Below are 26,003 nucleotides of genomic sequence, written 5' to 3' on the forward strand. Positions count from 1 at the left end.
ATAATTAAATATTGAATCACTTATCATAGTGTACACAATAAAAATATATCAGACAATTTAAGTAAGTAATTTTGTTGAGGTCCCACTTGGTAGGCTGGTCCAGAAAATTCAAAGCAAATGAGATCCAAGGCAAGCTGGCTAATTGGAGCCAAAATTGGCTTGGTGATAGGAGGCAGAGGATAGTGGTGAAATAATTCTTTTCTGATTGGAAGTCTGTGACTTAATGGTATACCACAGGGATTGGTACTGGGAGTTTTGCTGTTTGTGATATAGATTAACGACTTGGATGTGAATATAGCGGTAAAGATTAGTAAGTTTATGGATGACACAAAAAATGGTGGTGTTGTTTAAGGCCACAGGAGGATATGGATCAGATGGAAAGTTGAGCAGAGCATTGTCATATGCAATTTAATTCCGACAAGTGCAAGCTGATGCATTTTGGGAAGTCAAACTGGGGTAGGACGTGTACAGTAAATGGTAGGGAACCTAGGAATATTGATGAACAGGGAGACCTAGAGGTTCAAGTCCATTGTTCCTTGAAAAGTGGTAACGGAAATCAATAAAGCAATGAAGAAGGCATATAGCGTGCTGTCTTCATAGGTAGGGGCATAGAATATAAGAGTTTGGATGTTATATTGCAACTCTACAAAACACTGGTTAGGCCACACTTGGAGTAATATGTGCATTTCTGGTTACTCTATAGGAATGATACGATTGTGCTGGAGAGAATGCAGAGGAGATTCACCAGGATGGTGGGTTGGAGGACTAGTTATGGGGAGAGATTGGATAGGCTGGACTTGTTTTCCTTTGAGTAACTGAGGCTGAAGCGTGACCTAATTGAAGTGTATAAGAATATGAGAGGCATAGATAGGGTAGATAGTCAAAATCTTATTCCCATGCTGGGGTATCAAAATCAAGAGGGCATAGGTTGAAGGTGAGAGGAAGAAGTTTTAAAGGGGATCTGAGGGGAAAGTTTTTTTTTTACACAGAAGTGGTTGCTGTGTGGAACATGCTGGCAGAGAAGGTGATGGAATCAGATATAATTACTATGTTTAAAAGCTGTTTAGACACATGCTTACATAGGCAAGGTGTAGAAGGATACGGTCCTAATGCAGGCCAATGGGGTAAGTGTAGATGGGCAAAAAGGTTGGCCTGAGTGTGGTGGGCCGAAGGAACCATTTCTTTGCTATGTGACTCTGTGTATGCAATGACTCATGGTATAGTATGAGCGTGCATCAATAACTATAATGGGAACTATTTTCAGACAGAATTTCTGTTTGAATTTAGTGGGAGTAGTTTTATAAAAGAAAAATGAAGGCAAAACATTGAAGTGCATTTCGATTCATATGGCTTAATTGCATAGTTATACTTTGCATATGTCACTAATCTTGTCATGATGTCTCTTTGAACAAAGTTGTTCTTCTGCATTGCTAAATTTTGCACTAAAAATATCAAACACATCTATAATCCTAGTGAGTGGAGGAACAGTACAATTTGGCTTGGGCTAATGAACCTCTGAGGTAAGATTGTTTGATATCTATCACTGGGCTGTTTGTCGGGAAGGTTGGAAGCAGTAATTTTAACAATGCAATGGATACAGTGATTTTTTTTATTTGTTCAATTTTGCCAAAACATTGGATTTTAAATTCAATTGAATCGTTTGCCTACATGTGCAATAGTAGTGTGGGATATTACCTATCGTTTATAATGCGCTGGAACATACTGACCATCTGCGCCTACTTTTCCTGCATATGGTGGGCTGAACAGGCTAACCCTCCATATTTGACAGGCTTCTGGTGAAGTGAGCAGGCTCCAAGTGGTGAGTAGCTCTTCAGCATCATATCCTGACATGTTGTCTCCTGAATTCCCTCATAGCCTTTGACAGGTCACCAGCTGGCAAAGGCTTTTTAACTACTGTTAAATCTCTCCGTTAGTCAGGGACATTTTTAAAAGCTATTCAAATAGATTTACCTGCTTTTAAAATAAGTGATTACAAATAACACTCAAAAGTAATGTAAAATAACTAAAGCAAAATAAGAAAAGAACTAACCTGCATTTTATTTTTCTTACTTATTTTGCTATACAGAACTAGACACTTTGACTCATCAGGTACATGCCAATTCCCAGCAGAGCAATCCTATTGGCCCCACTCTCCATCTTATTTGTCTGTAACCTCTTCTCACACACTCTACTTTGATTCTTTGTTCCATTTACCTACAGTAGTGGCAATATCCAGTGTCCAATTAACCTACCAGGATATCTTTGGATTGTAGGAGGAAACCTGAGCTTTGGGTGAAATCCATCAGTCACAGGGCAAAAATGCAACCTCCACACAGGCAGCACCCAAGATCATGATCAAACCCCAGTGGCCAGTGCTGTGGAATAGCAAGAGCAGTGCTATCACAAGGTCAGTGACCCCATTCAGAAGAATGAAGACACCATTCCAAAACTAGCTCTTCCTGGCATAAAACAGATTCAAAATGCATCCGGGTCCCTCTGTCATGTTACAGCTTTGCTCAGTGGCAAGTTCAGCAGAGGAATGGAGTGTGATTTCACTGGCATTGACTTGCAGTAAATCTCAAATTTTAACCCCCCCCCTCCCCCTGAAGACTGCTTCAATGAAAATGTGTGTTATTCATCCAGAGTAAAGACCCATTTTACTCCATCTTTCTTCATAAGAGAACTCCATTGACCCAAGATTCAACCTGGAGAATCTTTGCTACCCTACTTTTAATGCAAGTATATTCTTCCTTAAACTAAATCATAACTGTACTTAGTGCTCTATGTGATTTCACCCATAACCCAGTAGGGTTGCAGTAAGATAACCTATAAAAATAGCTAAGGGCATATCCTCATTGCACTCTGCTTCCAAAATTCATTTCCTTTGAAATTATTTCCTCACATTATATGTGAAATGGTTCATGCCTTTGCAACCATCACGATCTGGCCCAATGGAAGCCAATGTCGGTAATGGAATGCTAAGTGCTTATGCAGCAGATGGAATGTTGCATCCATTAATTCCCTTCTATTTATTCAAGACTAACCTATTTAATACTTGATAGTTTTAAAGGAAGATTTCTGAGTGTGCAGTAACATTCCATTATTTAGAATTATTTGGAGGTCTGATTGCTTTGTTGTCACATGGCTCTTCATTTCCATTCTTTTTTTTCAGATGCTCTGTTAGCACTTATTTTTCAGTCACTGGAGTTTGAGGATATCTCCATGCTGCCATAAGTGATAAAGATACCTGACCTCAGAGCCATCTCATAAATGACTGCAGATTTACAAGTGCAACTGTCAGTAGAAACTAGACTAATATTAGACCATGTGTGGTCATTGTTTAATTCCTGATTACTTTCTTCTATTGTGATAACAAAACTCAGAGCGTTGGTATGTCAGTCGTAGTATGACGAGGAGGTTATGTCTTTTTCATTGTGCTGATTAAAGGGAAACTGGGGCAGTGTAGTTCATATTGACAGTGACAGCAATTTTCCAAGTATAAGTACTGAAAAGGAGAATCTGGATTTGCAAACTTCCATCCTCTCTTTTTTAATTTTGCAAAGCACAGGCAGAGTTATCAATATTTTCTGGAATGCATTCAGAGTTGTCCCGGCGGTTTATTTTTCCCAAAATGTTGTGTACTTGATTGTGTATACTAATATGTCATTACTAGTAGTACAGAAACCAAAGGTTCCAGAAATCTGCAGCAGGTCAGATAACATTTGTGGAGGCAGAAACAGAATTAATGTTCCAGTTTGATGACCTTTCATCAATTCTGATTAATTGGAACACCAACTGTTTCACTATCTACAGATGTTGGCTGGTCTCCTGAATATTTCCAGCATTTTCTGTTTTATTTCAGATTTCCAGCATCTGTAGTGTTTGGTTTAATGAAGGTGTAATTTTCTGATTTCACATTATTAGTGCACAATTAAACAATGCAGAAAAGATAGCACAAAGTGACTGGATCATTTATTTTTGTTGGCATTTAGCACAACTCTGAAGTTACTTGGGACACAATGGCAAATATTAATAAAACTGCAACCTTTACAACTAGTGAGGAGGATAGAAACCTGAGTCTTCTATTCAGCTGTTCAGGCCTGTTCTACCATTCCATTTAATCATGGTTGACTTGCACCTCAACTCCACTGAAATATTTTTAAACTATACTCCTTCATAATCCTTCTCAACAAAATATGGAAGTGTTACTTGCTTGTACTGCCAAGATTTTAATACAAGCAAATTTAGTAGGTAACCTACTCATACAATTAAATCTTTGTAGATTGTGATAGCAGTTTTAAGATCTTAAATTAAAAGCAGAATGTGCTGGAAATACACAAGTCTCTCAGTATTTGCAAAAGTGAAACCGACTGGTTTCTCTTTTGGGCATAGAGCCTTATGGATCCTGGTGGACTTGACTACGTTTTATTTCTGATTTCCAGCCTTTGCTGCTCATAATTAATAAGGTTATTTAGAACATAGAGATGCAGGTGATTGAGAATAATTTATTTACCAAGTCAGTGCTGATGTGATCTTTACACAATAGATTTGTTGTGGTTAGACATTACTTATTTGAAGTGGAATGATGTTTTCTTGCTGCAGGTGGAGTTTGAGTGGTTGCGGCAATTCTGGTTTCAAGGAAAACGTTCTGCAAAACAGAGTGACTGGTGGTTTGGACCGATGGCTGTGCTGGAGAATTCCTGGAAAGAAATGGAGCAAATGGTGGGTAATTCTTTGTATCTTATTTGATCCAGCGTTGCTTCTTCATGAGCCTTATTTAAAAGAAAAGTACAATGTGCAGTTCAGACTGATGTATTTTCAGCTATGGATTATCCCTGTTATTGAAACAGTATGGACACATTGAAAATTAAGATAAGAATCAAAGTGGAAAAAGAGTCCTCTTTAAGCTCTTTTTGTTATTTGTAAGACAGCCACGTGACTTCAAATGGAAAAAAGTTTGATGTCAACAGACCTTCCAACAAACATAAATACATAAAAATATCTCAATTTTTTGATTCTAATTTAGTTGTTACTACTTTAACTGTGTAACATATTTGGTCAGGACTTAATGTAACAATGACCCCATTCAACAATTTGTACATTGGTGGCAATTGACAGCTTTTCATCTCAGTATCCAGATAGGCTTTGGTAAGGTTTTGCTGAATGAGGGGCCTTGGCAATTGTTGGTGTAAGTACAGAATTAAAACAGCAGAGGACACTATTGTACCAATAGTGCACTGGAGCAACATCACTTAGAGATCAGAAAAACAAACTGTGCCACTTAACAACATGAGATTGTGATCTATCACTTGAAATGGTCTTGCTCACATATGCACACAGTCATCCATTTCCTGGGAACTTGTAAAATAATGAAAGAGTTGCCTTGATTGACAGGAGTAGGTTTCAGAAAAAAATGAGATAGAAATATCGATGGTAAATTTGGTTCAGTTAAAATTTCCAACATGTGCACATGCTTCATATTTGTAATTTAAACTGAACCAAATTAGTAATGTACGCAAGGGATACTATTAAAGGACTGTATTTAGGTCAGATTGTGAGAGCATATGTAATTATTGAAGTTTCAAACATTCTAATTTATCATATGGATTTTGATTTCAAACTAAATAGGACAATATTTAAAAGATAATTGAAGAGTTTTGTTTTATTCATTCTTGTTTTGGGATGTGGGTGTCACCGGCAAGACCATCATTTATTGCCAATGGGATTGCACTCGAGAAGGTGAGCTGCCATCTTGAACTGAGTGGCTTTTTGAGCTAATTCAGAAGGCAGTTAAGACCACATTGAGCAAAAAAGTTGAGCAAAATTTGATGTGTGTCTCTATACATTACTGAGTACAAGGGTGTTCTGTATATTTGTGCCTCAGTGTGAATCCTCCTATTTTCTACAATTTCAGCAATATCAAGTAAATTGAGGATTGAATTGATCTAAATGGTGACAATTAAATCATTCAGATATTTCTGATTCACACATTATACTATAAAGAAATTGATTTTATTGTTGGCATTGTAAGTTGCGACATCATAGTATAACTGATGGAATGGAGGATTCAGTCCCTACACTGTATGATCTAAGTTGCATAGCTATAAAGAAGCACTGAGAACTTTTTTGCAAGAAGGGAGGCAATCAATCAGAGTGAATTCACATCCATGGGCTGATTTGACATACATTCTTTCAGCCAGCTTATAACTAGTGTTATAGGAAATCTGGCAGCAGGTAGCCTGTTTGTAATCTCTGCTGTAAAAGGTGAGTAGTTATTGGGATCAGAACAGGAGAGTAATAAAGGGCAACATTCATGTACAACAAACAAAAAACTCACTGTGTCAAACCAGGTTAATGTTTTCTTGACTTTAATTTTGAAAAGTTCACACTTGGGCTCTAATGATTACCAACAGGAGTCCACTGGAGACAAGACTGGGATGTAGATATTTTAATTTTTGTTTGTGTATATTTGCTTTGTGATTTTGAAGTTTGGGGTTTGCTTTGCCTGAAGGAAACGTGGAGCTTGCACACATTGTAGCTTGCCCTGAAGAACTAAATTTTAGATCATTTCAATGGTATCTTTAATAGCATTTTAACTACTAATTTAGTAAGTAACAATGTTATTCATGTAAAATAAGTACTTTCATTTTTCTAAGTCTTTATGTAATTCTGCAGTAGTTTTCCAAGTTTAATAGCAGGTTTATTTTTGGAGATTGGAAGCTAATTATAATGGTAGTTAGATTTCTATTACAATGAATGATCAGTCTCCCTTTCTCTGAAAATCATATCAGTTGCCTGTAAAATTGTAAGATGTGTTAACATAGGAGAGAAGCAAATGAATGCTGTGTCATGCCTTATTAACAGGGGTGCTTAGTGAAAAAATGGCAGAGCAGTCACTTTAGCAGAATCTCTCTGGGATGTACAGTGTACACCACGTTAGATGAGTTGCCACATTATGGTGCTTATTATCGTTGCTAACATTTTTTACTGCATCATTCAAATTTGAAATGCATGCTATCTCATTTACTTTATGAAAAGTTAAACCTATCAAGAGTCATCATTTTTTTTCACCTTAGTTGCCTTTCTAAAAGTAAAAGTCTTTGGCAATTGGTCTCCAGTGACATTATAATTAGAAGACCCTTGTTGAAGGAGTCCCTGCCACTGGTGGCATTGAGGGAGTTTATTTGAAACATAGAAAGGGTTAATGAGTCTCCCTGCAGTTTATTAATTCAGTCTCCTTGCAATGAGGGTGAGAGTTTCCTCCATGCCAAACCTTATGGGATCCCAAGAATCAACATTTAAACAAAAAAAAATCAAAGCGAGAGGACGAGAGAATGAATTGGATTTTTGAGTTAATCAGATTCCTCTAAACTTGTTTTTAAAAAAATATGTACAACTGATGAAATTAACTAGTTAAGAGAACATTCGTGTGTCTAAGTGCAATGTATAATGACTGATATAATACCTGTGTTGGACACCAATTTTATCATGTTAGCTGTCAGATATTAGCATGTTAGTTTGCCATGTAGTGCTGTGAGGACTGTGGACACTCCTTCAAACAACCAGTCAGATGATAATGGGACTGGGTGCCCCATTTGTGCAAAAGTACAGTGACCATGCAGAGCTCTATATTGGATTTGGCTCTTTCACAAGTGTTTGGTACTTTTAAGCAGACATTCATTAGAAGAAGCCATTATGCTAATCCAGTGAGTTGCTATGTGATAGCCACATGCTGCTTTACATGCTTTTCTTCTATTTGTGCTACAGGAAAGGTTTAAAAGTTCACCATCTCTGTTATTGACCTACATTTGCTGAAATTTTAAAACCATCATCAATCAAACTTACCACTGCTTTTCACATATCACAGTCTCCCTACAGTCTATGTAAGGTACTCTAGATTGCTTCAGTAAAGTCAGTTTTGCAGAGTAAATCCTTCTTATTATCATATTCAACTGTACAATAATGGCAGTTGGTCTTGCCAGCCAGCATGTAGAATATTAAACAGCTGTAGCTGAACAGGTTTATGGATAGATGAAAGAAATAAGATGGAAATTAAGGAAGTAAAATAAGAAATTAGTATGAGGTGGTTATAAAAATATTGGGAGTCAAGTGAGTAAAGGGAAATGGTGCTGCCACTAAGGTTTCACTTGGCTGGATTTGAAAGGTATCGGTATGTACATTCATGTTAAATTTAAATTAAATGTGCCAAGTTGGGAAAATTTTTATCTGTAAAAATATACATACCACAGGTTATGGTTTATATCATGATACAAGATCGATGGTATTTTGACATAAATAAAACATGTTGAGTGATGCTGTAATGAATAGAAAGTATTTTCAAATTCTCAAAAGGGATTATGATATAACAAAGATTGGATAAAAGTAGGTTTTATTATTTATATATAAGAAATTGCTTTCTTCCATTGGAATTATTTTTTTTAAATGCAGTAAATCCTTCAGAAGTGATTAGTAGTTTCCTGTGGAATCCTGGGGAAGGGATGACCATGCTCCTCAGCTTCACAAGCCCTACATGATGTGTCTCGATTATCTTTTGAATCCTGAGTTTTCTTGACATTTTGCTGAATGCAAACATGCTTTCTGTCACATAACATCTTAAGCAACAGTATTTGATGAACTGCAGTGCCAAATATCAGGGATAATTTCAACAGTATTCTGTATATGAACTATAAAAATAGAGCCTATCTGATCCTGAAAATGTGGCAGACATGTTACTGTAGTACCTCTGAGATAATGAGACAGTTTTTTTTAAATGTTATTGGTCAAACTCAACTATGGCTCAGTAGATTATGTAATAATTTTAAGGAAAGTATTTGGACAATACTTCACTCCCTAAAGCTAATTAAATTCCTACAAAAAAAATAGTATTTCTTGATTTTTGCACAGATTGTGAAGCAAAATGAAGTCATTATACACTCTGACTACTTGTTTGATTAGCTTTTTAATTCCATAACCTTAAATTCATTTTTAATATGGCTTAGGATGGAGATTTAAATTGGATGGGACGAGGTAGAGATTCCACTGCTAAAACTAAAGACCAAATATTGAGAACTGCCTCTTTCCTGGGCTTAACTGTGAGCCCATGCTCCAAACATTAACAAATTAGATCAGGCAGGGCCATTCTGTCAGATTCATGAAAAGGGTTTACAAAGCAAGGTTTTCTTTAAAAATGTTTATGTTATACTTGCATTTTAAAAACTATTTTAAAATATTATGTAATTTGAAATATATGATTGTCAATCCATTCATGACCTTTTTTTGTGATAGGCTTCATTGCTATCAAAATAATGAATGTCTTCAAACGAAATTAGCTTGAAAAATCCAACATAGTGGTTGCATGGAAAAAATCATGTGATCTGCAGACAGATTTCAGCTATTTGTTTGGGAGGAAATTATTATTAAATTTCTAATTTCAAGGTGCCATGGTTCTTGAAAGCACAAGTCAAGAATAGATATTTTATTTACCATATTCTAATGGCACTATTTATTCCTGGCATTTTATCTCCCTATGGACAGTTTTCCCCCCACAGTTTTCACTGTTGTGATGTAAATGTTGAACCTTCCATTAAAATGACATCCAGATAAAGCATCAAGCATTTTTGCAAAATTTTATCCTATGAAATGATGAGCTATTAGATGAATGATGCATTTATTGAAAGATGAAGGTTAAGTAAATGTTTGTGCCTCATAAAAGGCATCTGAGATTGAAGCATTATCAGGTGTGAGATTAAGATAGCCGTCAACACCATTCAAAGATAGTTACCTTTCAAAAGAACCTATACAAGCTTTGCTTTCTGAGTAAAAGAGGTAACATAAAAAGCCAGAATCTCTTGTGAGATGATTGAGACTTGCTGTGGCTGTTCCTAGATGCATAGGATAGCAATCCGTCTCCTAGGATCTGTAATCATGCAAACCAAAAGGCAACTAAAATTCATATCAGCTGGAAAATGTACACAATCTGCAGAGTTTAAAAACAGACTTGCTGTATGCAAAAGTAAATTGCAAAGAAATCCAAGTTAAGTATTTTGCTTATATATTGAGCAGAAACCATTTCAGCAAATTAAAATTAATTGTCACATCTTTAAATATTTAGTGTTGAGCCCATGTGGCTGTTTGATTAGGAGCTCTGTTAACATTTATTTGCTTATAGGAGTCAAAAAAGAATAGCAAGTTTTTGAATTTTTTGCTCCATTTTATAGTGTGTAACCACTGCATAATTAGTATTGGTAATGTTTAGTTTAATTTTAGTCATGTAGTATTTTGATAAATAGTAGTTTCACAGCTGGCAATATTTCCTTTACAAAGTTAGTGGTGAAAGTCACTGAATGAGGCGCTAGTAGGAAGTAGCAAGCTAGCGTAATTCACAATATTACTAGTAGCGCATCTGCAGAATGTTACTGCAATCAGTCCGGATTGTGCAAATTGTGAAAATGCCTCCCTGATTGTAACAGAAAAATATTTAAGTGAATTCTTGTTCCCTTAAGCTGTTTTGGTCTGTAGCTTTGGACCTCCAGACGAGGTGTTGAATACCGTCCTACTGAGAATACATAGATGACAATATCTGTAAAGGCATCAGAGTAAACCATTGCATACGGCTGACTTCTATTGTTTAATTCTCTAGTTAATAGCTATTTCCTGAGGTCAGAGAGAATATGCAGCATTCACAAATATCTTGATTATGTATCATTACTTATAGAGAAAGCTGTATACTAAATGAGATTGACCAATCGTTATTGAGACTAATGTCATTTAAAATGTGCTCACTACTGCTGAGCTTGTTAGGAAAAAAGCTAAAACTGATTAAAATGGCTCTCAGCCCTTATGTATTTGACAGCTTTTGATGGTCGAGAGTGTATTAATTTCCAGCTTAGCTGCTGTTGGCGCTTTGGACAGGTCCCAGGGAAGAATATGAGATTGACCAGGTTTTCCCACTGTGCCAGAAATCTTTTGCCGACACAAAGCAGTACTCTTGTACTTAGTAGAAGAACAGATAAGGGTTTTCTTGTTGCCATTTAAGTTTTAGCACTAATGCTTTTCTCTGAAAGCTCTTCCCTGGGATGTTGAAAGGGAATTTGCTGTTTGATTTTTCAAAGGATTTACAAAATGTGGAATAATTAGCTTAAGCTAAAGAGATAAATTGCAAACCATCTAAATAGAAACAATAAAGTTATCATTATCTTTATTAAATTAAAAAGTTGTGCATGGGCTAGTCAGAAGCACATCCCTCTAATGGTGTAATCACTCAATTTAGACTACAACAAAGGGTAACAATGAGATCGGAATCACAAACAATTTTCAAGCCAGTTTTTCTCTCATGGCAGTAGGGATGCAGAGTGCCCTGTGTCTCCCCGATGGTGAGTCGAGATTAAAAATAAACTGCTGGAGATGTGGATAAGGAAAGCAAAAGCTCGAAACAGGAAATGTCAAGCATTGAACACGTTGTTGTAGATGACTACCTCGGAGCTTGATCCTTATCAGGCTGCAAGAATGGTTGTGAAGCGAAGACCTTTAGATGGAAAGCTGGTCAATGAAAAATTGCTTCAGGTGGAGTACCTTGGCTTTTCTATGTGACCTATGGCTCCACAAACACTTTCTGCTTAATGCATCTTCTTTCAGATTTTGTTTCCACATTAACCTTTCTAAGGGCAGACAATTTCCTTTAAGAAAAAAAGGAAATAGCTGTTGCAAAAAGACAACACTGATCATGATAAATGTGAATTTAGTTACCACATAAAATAAATTAATTCATTAATATAATGGTGCAGATTTTCATTTGATATTCACCTGTAAAACAGGTGGTCTGGATGATAAAACTAATGTTATGAATCTACTCCTGTGCTTAAAACTGCTATCCGGTACCAACCGGTCATTAAAAGAATAGCCTGATACTCGACTGATCCAAAACACCAAATTTATGCCTTCCTATGTATTACATATGCCTGTAATACATACAATGATTTTCCTATTCCTGTTTCTCATGATATTTCAGCATTTTCCATGAGAAAGATTTCAGAAAGCTGAGTATCTAAAAGATGGAATTAACATTCTCAGTTAAAAGACAAGATTACTGAAGCTCCTTGCAATTTTGAATAAACATTGACACCGCTGACATTCTCTCTTAATTGCAGGGCTTTGTAACACCTGTGAGTCACCTATTCTGATTATGCCCTCAACTAATCAGAACTGACAGCAGGTTGAAAGCGGCTTCCAAAAATCTGATTTCTCCATTCAGAATTATGTGTGGTTGTTTTGGTTGGGCATCATGTTTTGAAGTGGAAGAGATGATTCTGGATTTACTGGCCCATTTAAATTTCATGGACTACTTCCACACCAATTTAAGTGCTGTAAAATCAGACTATAAACTTCATGGGGGCCAATGTGGGACCAGGTCCCAGACAGCAATTTGCAAACATTTAGCTTAACAATTGTATTAAAAGGAAAGTATATCCATTTGAAATGCTCCATCATCTTAGAATTTATGAATTAAATATATTATGTAAAGCATGATATATGTGTGTGTGTGTGTGTGTATATATATTAATTTTTTTCATATTTAAAGCAGATTATATCATTAATGTAGCACCCTTTATGCTGAAGATCTAGGGAGATCAAATAGGGACTTAGAAAAGGAAGAAATCAAGAACTGATAGGAGTGGTTAAATTTAATTTTTGAAAGAAGTGTAAAGGAAGAATTTGTAATGTAGTTGTAATGTAGGAAACTCGCCCATAAACAGCAATGAGATAATTAGGTAATCAGTTTTAATAGACATAAGGATGTACAAAATAGAAGCAATAGTAGGCCATTCAATGAATATACTCAGTGACTGAGCCTCCACAGTCCTCTTGGTAGAAAATGCCAAAGATTCACAACGCCCTGTGTGAAATAATTTCTTCTCATCTCAGTCCTGAATGATTGATCCCTATTTTGAAATAGGGATCCTAGTCTGAGGCACCACAGTGCAGGGAACATTATCTCTGCATCCTACTTTATCAAGTTCCATAAGAATTTTGTATGTTTCATTGAAATTGCCTCTCATTCTTTTAAACTTGAGAGTATAAACCCAGTATGCTTGGCCTTACTGATTTTGGTAGAGGAATAAATGTTTGCTAAAATATCAGTGAGAACTCCTCTGCTTTTTATGTAGAATAGAGTTGTGAGATCTTCCACTATTAATAGAAAGGACAGACAGTACCTCAGATTATTGTCTCCTCTCGAGATGATACCACCAAAGGTGCAGCAATCCCTCAGCTCTGCTATGGGAGTGTCAGTTGTGATTATGTACACAAGTCTGTTGAGCAAGGCATATATCCATGACCTTCCGACTGAGAGGAGAGAATGCAACCACAGAACTGCTTTTATCCCTGAGGCACTGGGCTCCGCAGGGAGATGAAAGAGATAGGTTGCTTCATGGAAGATTTGCTGATATCATTAAGGCACGTAATGTTTAAATGGACGTGGAATATGGTTAGGAAGTGGGTTTGATTGAAACTTTTCAAAAAAAAAGTGTTTTATTGTTTGGACTGATGTGGTGTCCCTCAGGAGTGATGCTGGAACCACTAGCTTTATATGCATCTCAAAAAGGAGGCTCACCACCAAGGGCAATTAGAGATAGGAAAAATATGCTGTCCTTGGCAGTGTGCCCAGATCCCATAAAATGAAGGTGTAATAAAAAAAATTATTTTTAAAAGTCTAGGTATTTATGTATTGGTGGCATATGGAATAAGAAGCTGAGAAAGACCATGGATGTGTGAGATGAACAACATTAAAATAGCAATAAGAGTGATGCCATAGAGAGGGAACAGAAAGCAAAGTAAGAATAAACAGTAATTTTAGGGTTGAAAGGCTGTGATTAGTGAGGTGCCAGAGAGATCAGTGCTGGGGCCTCATCTGTTCGCACCGTGCATCAATGATTTGGATAAGGAAACCAAGTATAGCCTATCCAAGTTTGCTGATGATACAAAGCTGGGTGGAATTGTGAGTTATGAGGAGTATATAGAAAGACTTTGGGGGGTGGGGGGGATGGGGTGGGATATGGAAATGCTAAGTGAATTGGCAATAGTGTGGCAGATGGATTTTATTGTGGGAAAAATGTGGAGTCATCCATTTTGGTAGAAAAAAAATAGAAAAGCAGAGGTATTTTTTAAATGGTGAGGGATTGAAAAACATAAAAACATTTCCATCATTGCTGTACCAAAATGGAGATCCCCTATATATGGGTGAATTGGAGAAGAAAATTGCACACTACATATCAAAATGAATCATGATTAACTGATTTTTAGTTGAATGTAAACAGGGTAGTAGATTACCTGTTTAGATGTTATATGAAATTTAATGTGCAAAATGTGATGCATTTTGGAAAGGCATAAATGAAAAGGGCATACAAATTACAAGATGAAATTAAAGACTCATAGTGATTCAAAAACACAAATCTTCATGGATGGGAGAATACTTCATATTCATTGATGCCCAGTGGATCCTAGAATATATATGTAGATGTACAAAATATAAAAAATAATGAATTAAATAATGAAAGGTTATTTGGGTAAAATCTATAAAGCCACCCCCCCCCCCCCCCCAGCAAGGCTTTCTCTAATCACTTTACAGCTGTCTACTGCATTCCTGCCAACATTGAATCATACCTCAATTCTGATGTTTGTTCTGTCCTCTTATAGAATGGTATCATGGCATATAAGAGGTTGAAAAATGTTGATATAGAGACATTTTAATTACGAGAAGAAACTTTACAAACTGAGATCAGTGGAAATTAAGAAAGGATATCGGAGAGGAGTTCAAAATGAAAGGCTTTTGATGAAGTACATAGTGGAATAACTTTTTCACTGTTATTGGTGAATCGCAAAATCATGAATTTATGATCAAAAGAACAAGGGGGAGATTAGGAAGACTTTTTTTTATTGCATTTGTAAAACTGTGGGGGACAAAAACTGGCAGATGCAGAAGCCAAAACAGATTTTAAAAACAAAAGTACATTTTAAACAATATAGAAATTGGGTCAAGGAATGAAATGGAAGAATGTGGTGTTGATGTGATGAACCAAATAGCCTCTTTCAATGTTATAAAATTCTATTAAGTTCTACTTAAAAAGAACTTCTGATTTTAGCTGTAATGCTTGTCGTGGGAAAAGGGCAAACTTGCTGCCCTGCCATACTCTGGTGAGAATGGGTTATCTTCTCTCTGAATTTTATTTATCTCCATGCATGGAAGCACCTGGCTTCTGTTGTCTGACAAAGATCTGCTTTGCAATAATGAAGAATTTGGGGGTAGTATAGCACTGTTGTTATATTACTGGACTTGTACTCCAGAGGCCTGATTAATCATCTGGAGAGATGAGTTTAAATCCACCATGATTGCTGGGGAATTTCAATTAAGGCAATTAAATTATCTTTGGAATATTAAAATGGTGTCAGTAGTAGTGACTAGCTTGCCACAATAACCATCTGGTTCACTAATATCTTTTAGAGAAGGAAATCTGCCACTCTTACCTGGCCTGACCTTACATGTCTCTGGACCCACAGCAATGTGATTGAATCTGAACTGCTGTCTGAAATAGCCTAGCTAATCACAAGTTACATCAAATTGCTATGATACAGAATGATTTGACACAAATCAGCCAGCATCAACTTTGGCATTAAATTCAACAAAAACAAAGTCATGCCCAGTCCAATTGTGCTTTCAATGTCATTCTCACTAGTAGCAGGGGATCTGTGCTGAAATTGAGAAAACTGCCTCACTGATGACACGGATTGGTTACCAGATTCCTCCATCACCCTCTGTTGATGATGACATCCCACCAAGGTTGACAGCCGACTGGTGTACAGTTAGGAGGGAGTAGCCTTGGGATTTTCAATAATAACCCTAATACAGATGAAGGTTTACTTGACCTAATCAAAAAGGAACAAGGACTTCAGCTGATTGTAGTATTACCATCTTTTCCCAGCTGATGATTTTTTTTTTACTCCACCATTTAGAAGAAGTAGGAAGATCAGCAACAGAACAGAATTTGGCCTGGGTGGTTCATGTCAATGAACATGGCCAAGAGTGTTAGGGTAACACTGCTACCAACTAAGCAGGCTGAAACCTCTGGGATAGAACTGCCAGACTGAGCTAATGGCTGGTGATGAAAGAACCTAACCTTGTCATTACCAGTATGGCAGAACTATTCTATCTTTAGCAGAATTGGAAGAAGTGGCTACCATGCTTTCATAACATTAGAAATAGGAGCAGAAGGGGGCCATAATAGTCCATTGGGCCTCCTCTTCCATTAATAATTTTAATAATATGCTGGCTAATTTAGCTTCATGTACACTTTCTAATCCCCTTTTGATACCTTTAATTTCCAAAGATCTATTGACTTCATCCTTGAATGTACTGAGTCAGCATGTGCTGGTGGAAAATTCCGAAGTTTTAAAGCCTGCTGCTTAACAAAACTTTATCTCAGTCCTACATGGTAAACCGATTATCAAGAGATTATGGCCCCCAATTTTAGATTCTCCAGCCAGAGGAAATGGTCTCTGCGCTGCCATCCTCTTAGAATGTTGTATTTCTCACTGAGATCTCTTATTCTTCTAAACTCCAGGAAGTATAACCCAATCTTAAATAAGAACATAAGAAATAGGAGCAGGAGTAGGCCATCTGGCCTATCGAGCCTGCTCTGCCATTCAATGAGATCATGGCTGATTTGGCTGTGGACTCAGCTCCATCTACCTGCCTTTTCCCCAAAACCCTTAATTCCCCTACTATGCAAAAGTCTAATTGTGTCTTAAGTATGTTTAATGAAGTAGCCTCTACCACTTCCTCAGGCAGAGAATTCCACAGATTCACTACTCTCTGGGAAAAGCAGTTTGTCCTCGTCTCCATCCTAAATCTATTCCCCCAAATATTGAGGGGATTTACTCCCCCAAATCTAGTTCTTGTCTCACCTACTAGTGGAAACAACCTTCCTGCCTCTCTCTTATCTATCCCTTTCATAATTTCTTATGGTTCTATAAGATCCCCTCTCATTCTTCTGAATTCCAGTGAGTATAGTCCCAGGTGACTCAATCTCTCCTCATAGGCTAACGCCCTCACCTCCAGAACCAACCTGGTGAACCTCTTCTGCACCGTCTCCAAAGCCAGTATATCTTTCCTCAAGTAAGGAGACCAGAACTGCACGCAGTACTCCAGGTGCGGCCTCACCAGTACCCTGTACAGTTGCAGCATAACCTCCCTGCTCTTAAATTCAATCCCTCTAGCAATGAAGGCCAACATTCCATATGTCTTCTTGATAACCTGTTGACATGTTACACATGTTTTCTCCTCATAACATGGTCTCTCAACACAGAGGCCCAAGACCATTGGAGACAACTAACCAGCATTGGACATTTTCTTTTTCAATCTTTTTATTAAATTTCAAATTAATACACTTAGCAATAGTGATTATACACATGGTGCGAAGAGATAGGGATTACAATAGTAACAGTTGACATATACAATCACAGGGAGTAAAATATATAATTGCATTGGACATTTTCAACTCTAAAAATCAGTCTCTCAGGAGTCAGTTTAGATGCTGGATTCAGAATGTCTGGCTCCGTAATGCCTGATTGAGCATGTTTTATGACTGGGATGGGGACATCAAACCCTGTAGTTTGGATGATGGGAATAGAGATGGGCACGTGCTTCTGGCAGTTTGAAATGTAATGAGGCAGTACTTTACTCAATGTGGGTGGGATTGGGAGAGAGAATCAAAACTGACAGTTTTGAATAAGGAGGGAAACCAGGGAGGTGGTATATTGAGAACTGTGTAGGGAGAGGAGCAGATCGCTGTATCGGAACATGGTGATCAAGCAACCGCAGAATTAGGGATGTTGCAAATAGAGGTGGTTGGTGCATAGGATTTGGGCAATCAGGGATGGGCAGTGTAAAGGATGATGTAACTCTGTTTGGATGTAAAGGATGCAAAGAAAGATATTGATACCCCTGGCAAGCACCCTAATCTGTGTCTGCATTGTTGAGATGCAGTCATTGAAATTGGCCTGCAGTATTCCAAGACAAGTGATGCTTGGGAAGTGACATCATCCTGTGCACTTTTGATACAGAAATCACATTAGGGGTACTTCAGTGAATCGTGCATGAAAGTAGTCAGTTGAATTTCCAGAGTTGTGCAAAATGATCTGAAAACAGTGTTTCTTACTTGTCACTCCAAAAAAAATCTTTTCAGCTGAATTGAATTTCTAGGCAATCCTCCCTCTGGGAAGGAGACCTCAGCTGAGCATGATACTCCAAATAAGGTCTCACCAATACTTGCACCCCTTTAGCAAGACTTCCCTGTTTATTTGCACTCTCTATGCCCCTGCAAAAGATCAACATATTATTTGCATTCCTAATTGCTTGCTTCACCTCCATTTTCCTTTCTGGATCTGTGAGCCAGCACATCAAGATCTCTCTGTACACTAGCATTTATTAGTTTCTCACTGTTTAAAAAATATTCTGTTCTCCTACCAAACTGCATAATAGTTTCCCAAGTCATACTACATTTGTCCAAATCTCTCACCAGAAGTTTTTCCTTTGCCCTCACAGTTAATATTCCCACTTAGCTAAGTATCAAAGGACAAACTTTGATATATTACATTCTTGACCTTTTGTGGAAATTGTGTATAGCTGAGGATCTATTGATCCCTGTGGTACTCCACTAATAACTCTCTGCTAACTTAAAAACAATTTCTTTATACCTACTCTTTTTCCTGCCCTTCAACTAGTCCTCTGTCCATGTTACCCTAACCTATGAAGCCTCCTTTTTGTTTGAAAATCCAAATATATTCCATCGACATGGTTCCCTCTCACGTACCCTGCTAGTTACTTTGTAAAATTTATCAAACATTTCCCCCTTATAAAAACAAGTTGAGGCTGCTTAATATGATTTTCCAAATGCTTATTACTATTTTCTTAATAATCGGTTGTAGGATTTTCCTGATAATGGATCATACTGCCAGACTTATAAATCACTTTTTTTCCTCTACCTACTTTCTTAAACAACTACTGACTGCTACCTTTCAAAATAATGAGACTGATCCAGAATATAAGGAATATGGAATGTCATCATTAATACATCTGCTATCTCTGTTGCCATCACTTTTAAAGTTCTGGATTATAGGCTACTAGGTGCAGGGAATTTTACCATTTTCAGTTTACTTAATTTTCCCAGTATATTTTCTTTAATGATTTTAATTACATTAAGCTCCACACTGCCATAGACATTGATTCCTCTGTTTCTTTCATCATAGATGCTGCCGACTTGCTGAGTAACTCCAACATTCTCCAATTTTATTTCAGATTCCAACAGCTGTAGTTTATTGCTTTTCACTTTTTTATTTCTATATAAATTGTTTATTTCTATTGAGACAAAATCCTTTGGATTTTAAGACCTGAGATTTCTCTTGGTACATCCTTTATCTTGTTGCATGGTATGACCAAATGTGATAGATTCAGGACAGATCTAGCATTCAGAAAATGGCCTACCATGCACTGGATAAGCAGTGGCAATAGAAATGCATCCCACCACAATCCACAGCTTCACGGCCTGCATATTCCTTATTCTAACAGTATCTTGGTTCAATATACAGTGTAGAAGAGTATGCAAGGATCAGTTGTACCTAAAAACGAAGTGCCAATCTGGTGAAGCCACAATAAGAACAGAAACAGACAAAATGTCCCCTTGAGCCTGTTCTTCCTTTCAGTAGTATCTTGTCTGATCTGATGCTTGGTCTACTTTCTTGCCTGATACCCACAACCTTTGATTCACCTGTAGTGCAAAAATCTCACCCCTAAAACTGCACAATGACCCAGCATCCACAGCCCTCTGAGGTAGAATATTCTAAAGGATTCACTATCCTTTGGAGGGGAAAGAAAGTCATCCTGATCCCAATCTTGAACGGGAACACTCTTGTCCTGAGCACACTGGAGGGAACAAAATCTGAGCCCTGACAGCCTCCTGGCTATGTAACAGTAGACTTCTGTTCCAGAACCAATTGTACCTCCAGCACAAAATGGCATTCAACTAACAAAGTGGAAAATTCTGCAGGTATTTGCAGTATACAAAATACAGGACTGATCTATTCTGGCTAATTACCACTCCATCTTCCTAATCTTAGATTTCTGTAAAATGTCAAAAGTAATCATTGACCATATAATTGAGTGCCACAACTAGTAACCTGCTCACCTATGTTCAGTTGAGTTGTGCCAGGTTCACTTGGCTCTGGACTTCATTACAGCCTTGGTCTAAACATTGCAAAGATTATGTGGAATGGAGAAGATCAAGGGGAAACTTAACAGTGTATACAAGTATGAAGGGCCTAGATAGAGTAAGCAGGATATCAAGAAACATATGTCCTAACTCCCCTAACTGAGAGACAAAAAACCAGGGAGCATAAATTTAAATTAATTGATAGAAGTATTTGGGAAGAGATGGAACCATACAGCACAATACAGGCCCTTCGGCCCACCATGTTGTGCTGACTTTTAAACCACGCCTAAGACTATCTAACCCCTTCCTCCCACATATCCCTCTATTTTAAATTCCTCCATATGCTTATCTAACAATCTCTTGAACTTGACCAACGTATCAGCCTCCACCACCACCCCAGGCAGCACATTCCATGCACCAACCACTCTCTGGGTGAAAAACCTCTCTCTGACATCCCCCTTGAACTTCCCACCCATTACCTTAAAGCCATGCCCTTTGGTATTGAGCATTGGTGCCCTGGGGAAGAGGCACTGGCTGTCCACTCTATCTGTTTCTCTTAATATTTTGTATACCTCTATCATGTCTCCTCTCATCCTCCTTCTCTCCAATGAGTAAAGCCCTAGCTCCTTTAGCCTCTCCTCATAATCCATACTCTCTCATCCAGGCAGCATCCTGGTAAATCTCCTCTGCACCCTTTCCAATGCCTCCACATCCTTCCTATAATGAGGCGAGCAGAACTGGACACAGTACTCTAAGTGTGGTCTAACCACACTTAGAGGGGAAAAGTGTGATAAGTGAAAACTATATCTGGAGGTGAAAGGGATCTTGAACATGTGGCATGAAAGGGTGGTAGAGGCAGAAAATATCACATTTAAAAAGTAGTTCAATGTGTATTTGCAAGTTGTGAACTCCTACAGACCTAGTGATGAAAGGTGGGACGAAGTTGGGAAGCTCTTTATTGATAACCTAAGACATGGTGGTCAAAATAGCCTCCTTCTGAGCCACAAATTTTGTATGGAGGGATCTTGGGGTGCAAGTCCATAGCTCCCTGAAAGTAGATAGGGTGGTAAAGAAGGCATACCACATACTTGCCTTCATTGGTGGGAGTATAAAAGCCAGAAAGTCACGTTGCATGCAGCTGTATAAAACTTTGGTTAGGCCACATTTGGAGTATTATTTACAGTTCTGGTCACTGCATTACAGGAAGGATGTGGAGGCTTTGGAGAGTGTGCAGACGAGGTTCACCAGGATGTTGCCTATTATAGAGTATTAGCTGTACGTAGATGTCGGACAAACTTGGATTGTTTTCTATGAAGTGTCAGAGGCCAAGGGGTGACCTGATAGAAGTGTATAAAATTATGAGAGGCATAGATTAAGGTAGGTGCTCAGAGTCTTTTTCTCAGGATGGAAATGTCAAATATTTGAGGGCATAGCTTTAAGGTGAGAGGGGGAAAGTCTAAAGGAGATTTCCAAGGCAAGTCTTTTTACACAAAGTGTCAAAGTCAGAGTTTATTGAGATATGCACCAGTACATGTATGCACAGATGCAATAAAAAACTTACTTGCAGCAGCATCACAGACACATAGCATCCTATAAGCAGCATTCACAAGAAAAACATAAATCAAAAATAAATTAAACACAGTTTTTACAAGAAAGAATACAACTAGAACAAAAAAACAAAGTTCATTTTAGTGCAAAGTGGTCATAGTGTTGTGAAACTCTAGTAATTAGGGTTATGCTGGCTGGTTTAAGAACTGAATGGTTGAAGGGAAGAAGAGTGGTAGGTACCTGGAGTGCGCTGCCAGGGGAGCAGATACGATAGAAGCATTGAAGAGGCATCGAGGCATTTAGACAGGCACATGAACAGACAGGAAATGGAGGGATATAGACCATGTACAGGCAGATGTGCAGTTTAAATTGGCATTATGGTCGGCACAGACATCATGGGCCGAAGGGCCTATTCCTGTGCTGTACTGTTCTATGTTCTAGGGATAAAAAAAAACTGAATTCTAGAGGAGAGGTAAAGTGACTTTCCTTGACATCAAAGCAATTTTTCTGATTTTATCATGAAGAAACTCTAGTAAAATTTAAGAAGCTGGAAATCAGAGATAAAATAGTGCACTGGTTGGATCCATGCTCAGTATAAAGATAATTATGATTGTTAACTTTGGTCATCATAACTCCAGTGCAATACTGCTAGAGCTTCTTAAGGCTGTGTTCTAGATCTAACTGTCTTCAGTTGCTTTATCTTTCTTCCATCATAAGGTCAGAAGTGGGATTGATTGTACAGTATCCAATTCTATTTGCTACTCTGCTGTTACTGAAGCATTCTGCCCCCATACGCAACAGAAAACAATTTTAACTTATCTAATCTTAGACCAAGGCCATAATGAAGTCTGGATAACATTCAGGCAATAACCAGCTCCAGCGAGAGTCTAATACCATTCTGTGACATTCAATCACAATACTATAAATGAACTTACCCACCGTCAATGTGTTGGAGATTGTTATTGACCAAAAACTTAACTGGACCAGCTGTAGAAATAATGTGGGTATTAGAATTGATCAATGTCTGGATATTCTGTGGCATTTGCAGATTTCTCCACGTTTTCACCATTTCCAAGTTAGAGTCAGGAGTGTGATGGAATTTGTTTCATCTCCTAGGATGAATGTAGTTTAAGCAACATTTAGGAAGCCTAGTGTAATCCAGATAAATCAATTTGCATGAAAAGCATCCCTCCTACCACTCTAAACATTCACTCCCCCTTCACTGTACAAGATTGCTGTAGCAAGTCTTTATATGAGCAACAATTTACTAAGTCGCCTTGACATTGTGATCTTTACTAGTTAGATGATTACTACCTCTTGTGTTTTCCTTTGAGCTCTACACCATCCTAACTTAGACATACATCCAGCTCCTTCGTCATTGTGGATCAAATTCTGGAACTCCCTGTACAACATAATGGCCAGAGTACCCTAATCACAAGCTGCAGGAGTTTGAGTATGTTGCTCACTAACCCCTTCTTAAGTACAATTGGGAATCGAGAATAAAAGCTGGCATTCCAAAAAATGTCTGCATCATGTGCATGAATAAAGAAATATATTTTTCACAAATCATTGGCACGACCCCTCTGCTCTCTTAAACTGTTTTGCCTTTAGTGCATTTCCCTTTTCACCTACAAGGGAATTGTACTATTCTCAGTATGTCTACTCAAGGCAGAGCCAATTTGATTGCTAATTTGCATAACATAAAGTCCAAAGCAACATTCACTAACTATTAATTATTCAAAGTATGTAATGAAGGTGCCAAGTATTAGAGCATCTGGAACAAAATGAACACTAGGTATGCAAAACTGCAATAACTTTTAAATTTCAAGAATTAAAATTTTTTGTGCAATATGATATGTAGAACCAGGCTTCTCTTTCTTTTGTATTTTGGACAAGGTGTCATTAATTTTATTCCCTCATTTGTTATCCTCAAGGATAACAGAACCAATTCATTGCAGAAGATAATTTAAAGAATGTGCAAGTGTGCCTGGAGGTGAGTTATCTACCTTTAAGCCTGCCTCCTAGTCTGTTTTGTTTTCTCTTACAAATGCAGTGCTCTAGTTGTCTGAAAGCCTTTTGATTTCTTTTTCTCATCCATCTCTTTAATATTTATATTGCTTAATTCCTTTAACTTGTTCTAACAGCTTAATCAATCTCTTGTTCAATTTAGAGCAATGTTTGCATTTTAAAGTTTGTGTTGCTCTAACGGTTTGTTAATTTGGGGTTGTCAAACAGGCCCATGTGGCAGAAGTACACTCATTTTTATTACATTTGTCTTCCAAGTAGCCCAATGCAAAAGGAGTGATTATTTACCAGCATACACCATGCTTTTTTATATATTTGTATTTTAAACAAACACTGGTGAATCATGTGCCTGATCAAAAAAAAGGAAAGTTGTGTTTCTTCAGAAACTTTGCCAACATGTTTGACCTCTGAGAGTCTCTTTGCAGCTTGTTCCTTCCTTTTCTCATCAACTTCCACTCAAAGGTCAGATGGAGCTAAAACCTGGACAGCTGTAGAACATGCTTTTTAGATTGTTTTTAATTGTCTTCCCTTTCTCTAACTGTAGTAATTCTTGTGTGAACAGTCAAAAAGCTATCTGCTACGCACAAGTAGACTATCCTTTGAGGTCACATGGATAATCCTACTGCAGGGTTACAATTTAAATTGCCTCCTTTTGTTTTCATTAATGTGTACAGAAGTTGTATGTGGGGAGGGTGCAAGGCAAGGGCTCTCTAAGCTAAATAACATTGTAGAACTGTCACAATGGGAGCCCGTTATTTGTATCTCCATAGCACAGTTGTTTAGCTTTAGCTTTGTGCATCGAACCACAACCTCATCTATTCATTTAACAATGGATATTTTTTAAGGTGGTGGGGGTGGGGTGGTGGGGGGAAGGTTTGCTCCCTTGACCTTTTTGGTGCTTGCACTGACCCTCACATATCATTTCAGAAATCCTTCCTCTCTTACTCTTTCTTTTTCTTTCTTTCGTCTCCCCTACCAGCCCTGTCTGTTCAACCCCCCACACCCCTATCTTTTACCCCTTTTGCTTATTAGTGTCTCAATCCCTAAAAGACAATTAGATTATCATTTTGCTTGCACTTTGAATTCACATGACAGGTATTATAATTAGAGTAAATCTAAGTATTTAAAATAATAATAGTGTTGAGGTTTTTGTACGCAAATATTTTTCCCTTTTTTTCAAGTGAAATTTTGTTTCAGCATGTATACATGGAGAGAGCATACAGTCCAGAACAATGAAATGCATTTGCTTGTGTGCTTTGTAGCTTGCTTCTATCCAGTAATTCTGAATCATTATTGAAGCATGTAGCAGACGGACTTCTTCAGCTTTCATTAAGGACCATAAGTGCTTGCTGTAACGTGTTTGAATCTGACCAAGAAGAGAAAAGAATTAAATACAAAAGACTGGACTACAACAAAGACTTCCTTTCTGCCTCAGTACTTCTGCAAAAACATATGTTCAGCCGTGCAGGCAACTGTTGAGTTAAGGACACTCTAAGGAAAAGAAAACAAAGGACGGCCTCTGCTCTTGCATTCACAATGGTTTGAAGGATATTCACTTGTTAAGGACTAGACTGTCAGCTGGTTCCTATTGCAAGTGTAATTTCTTTCGTTTCTCTTCAAAAGCATTTTTTTGCCAATGTTTTACACTTCATATAATCTGGCATGTATGCAAAGCCTACTTCTGTCTTGAAATAATTGATGTCAGGCAAAAGAAGTGGCTTGCTCTGAGGGTAAATCACCCATGCATTAGAGGGTGCCAAGTGACTTATCTTTTGTAACTTCAAGAACCTGATTGGGTAAGAATGCATTTCTGGCAGCACAAGGAACAACTCTTAGATTTGAAGAGTTAGGGTTAAAGCAGAATAACGGAAAATTCTGAAGTGACCACTTCCTTTCTTGTCTAGTCTTAAGTCAGCCTAATGAACAACTAAAAGTATTACATTGCACTTACAAACCATTGGAATTAAAGTCTTTTAGAGCAAACTAAAGTGAGAAGTTTGCTGGATGCTGAAGCACAGAAAATGATGTTTTTAATCAAATTTTAAAATTAACGTGGTATCTTGTTTTTTCCTCTTCTGGAAGAAGGGCTTAATAAATGGTCTTAACTCAAGTACTGATTTGTTAGTTGTAATAATCTCAGCTTGCTACAGCCTTTGGAGTATTGTTGGGTGT

General features: G+C 37.6%; 1 protein-coding gene across 3 annotated transcripts in view; it reads left to right on the forward strand.

The window, feature by feature from the left end:
* fto (FTO alpha-ketoglutarate dependent dioxygenase) overlaps positions 1–26,003 on the forward strand; it is a 282,289-nt gene that overhangs the window by 79,151 nt on the left and 177,135 nt on the right. For all 3 annotated transcript variants that reach the window (XM_052028261.1, XM_052028263.1, XM_052028262.1), the window contains one exon: positions 4,603–4,722. In XM_052028261.1, the coding sequence (XP_051884221.1) occupies positions 4,603–4,722 (120 nt within the window). The remainder of the gene's footprint in view (positions 1–4,602; positions 4,723–26,003) is intronic.

The sequence above is a fragment of the Pristis pectinata genome, chromosome 13 (genome assembly GCF_009764475.1).
Source record: "Pristis pectinata isolate sPriPec2 chromosome 13, sPriPec2.1.pri, whole genome shotgun sequence".
NCBI lineage: Eukaryota > Metazoa > Chordata > Chondrichthyes > Rhinopristiformes > Pristidae > Pristis > Pristis pectinata.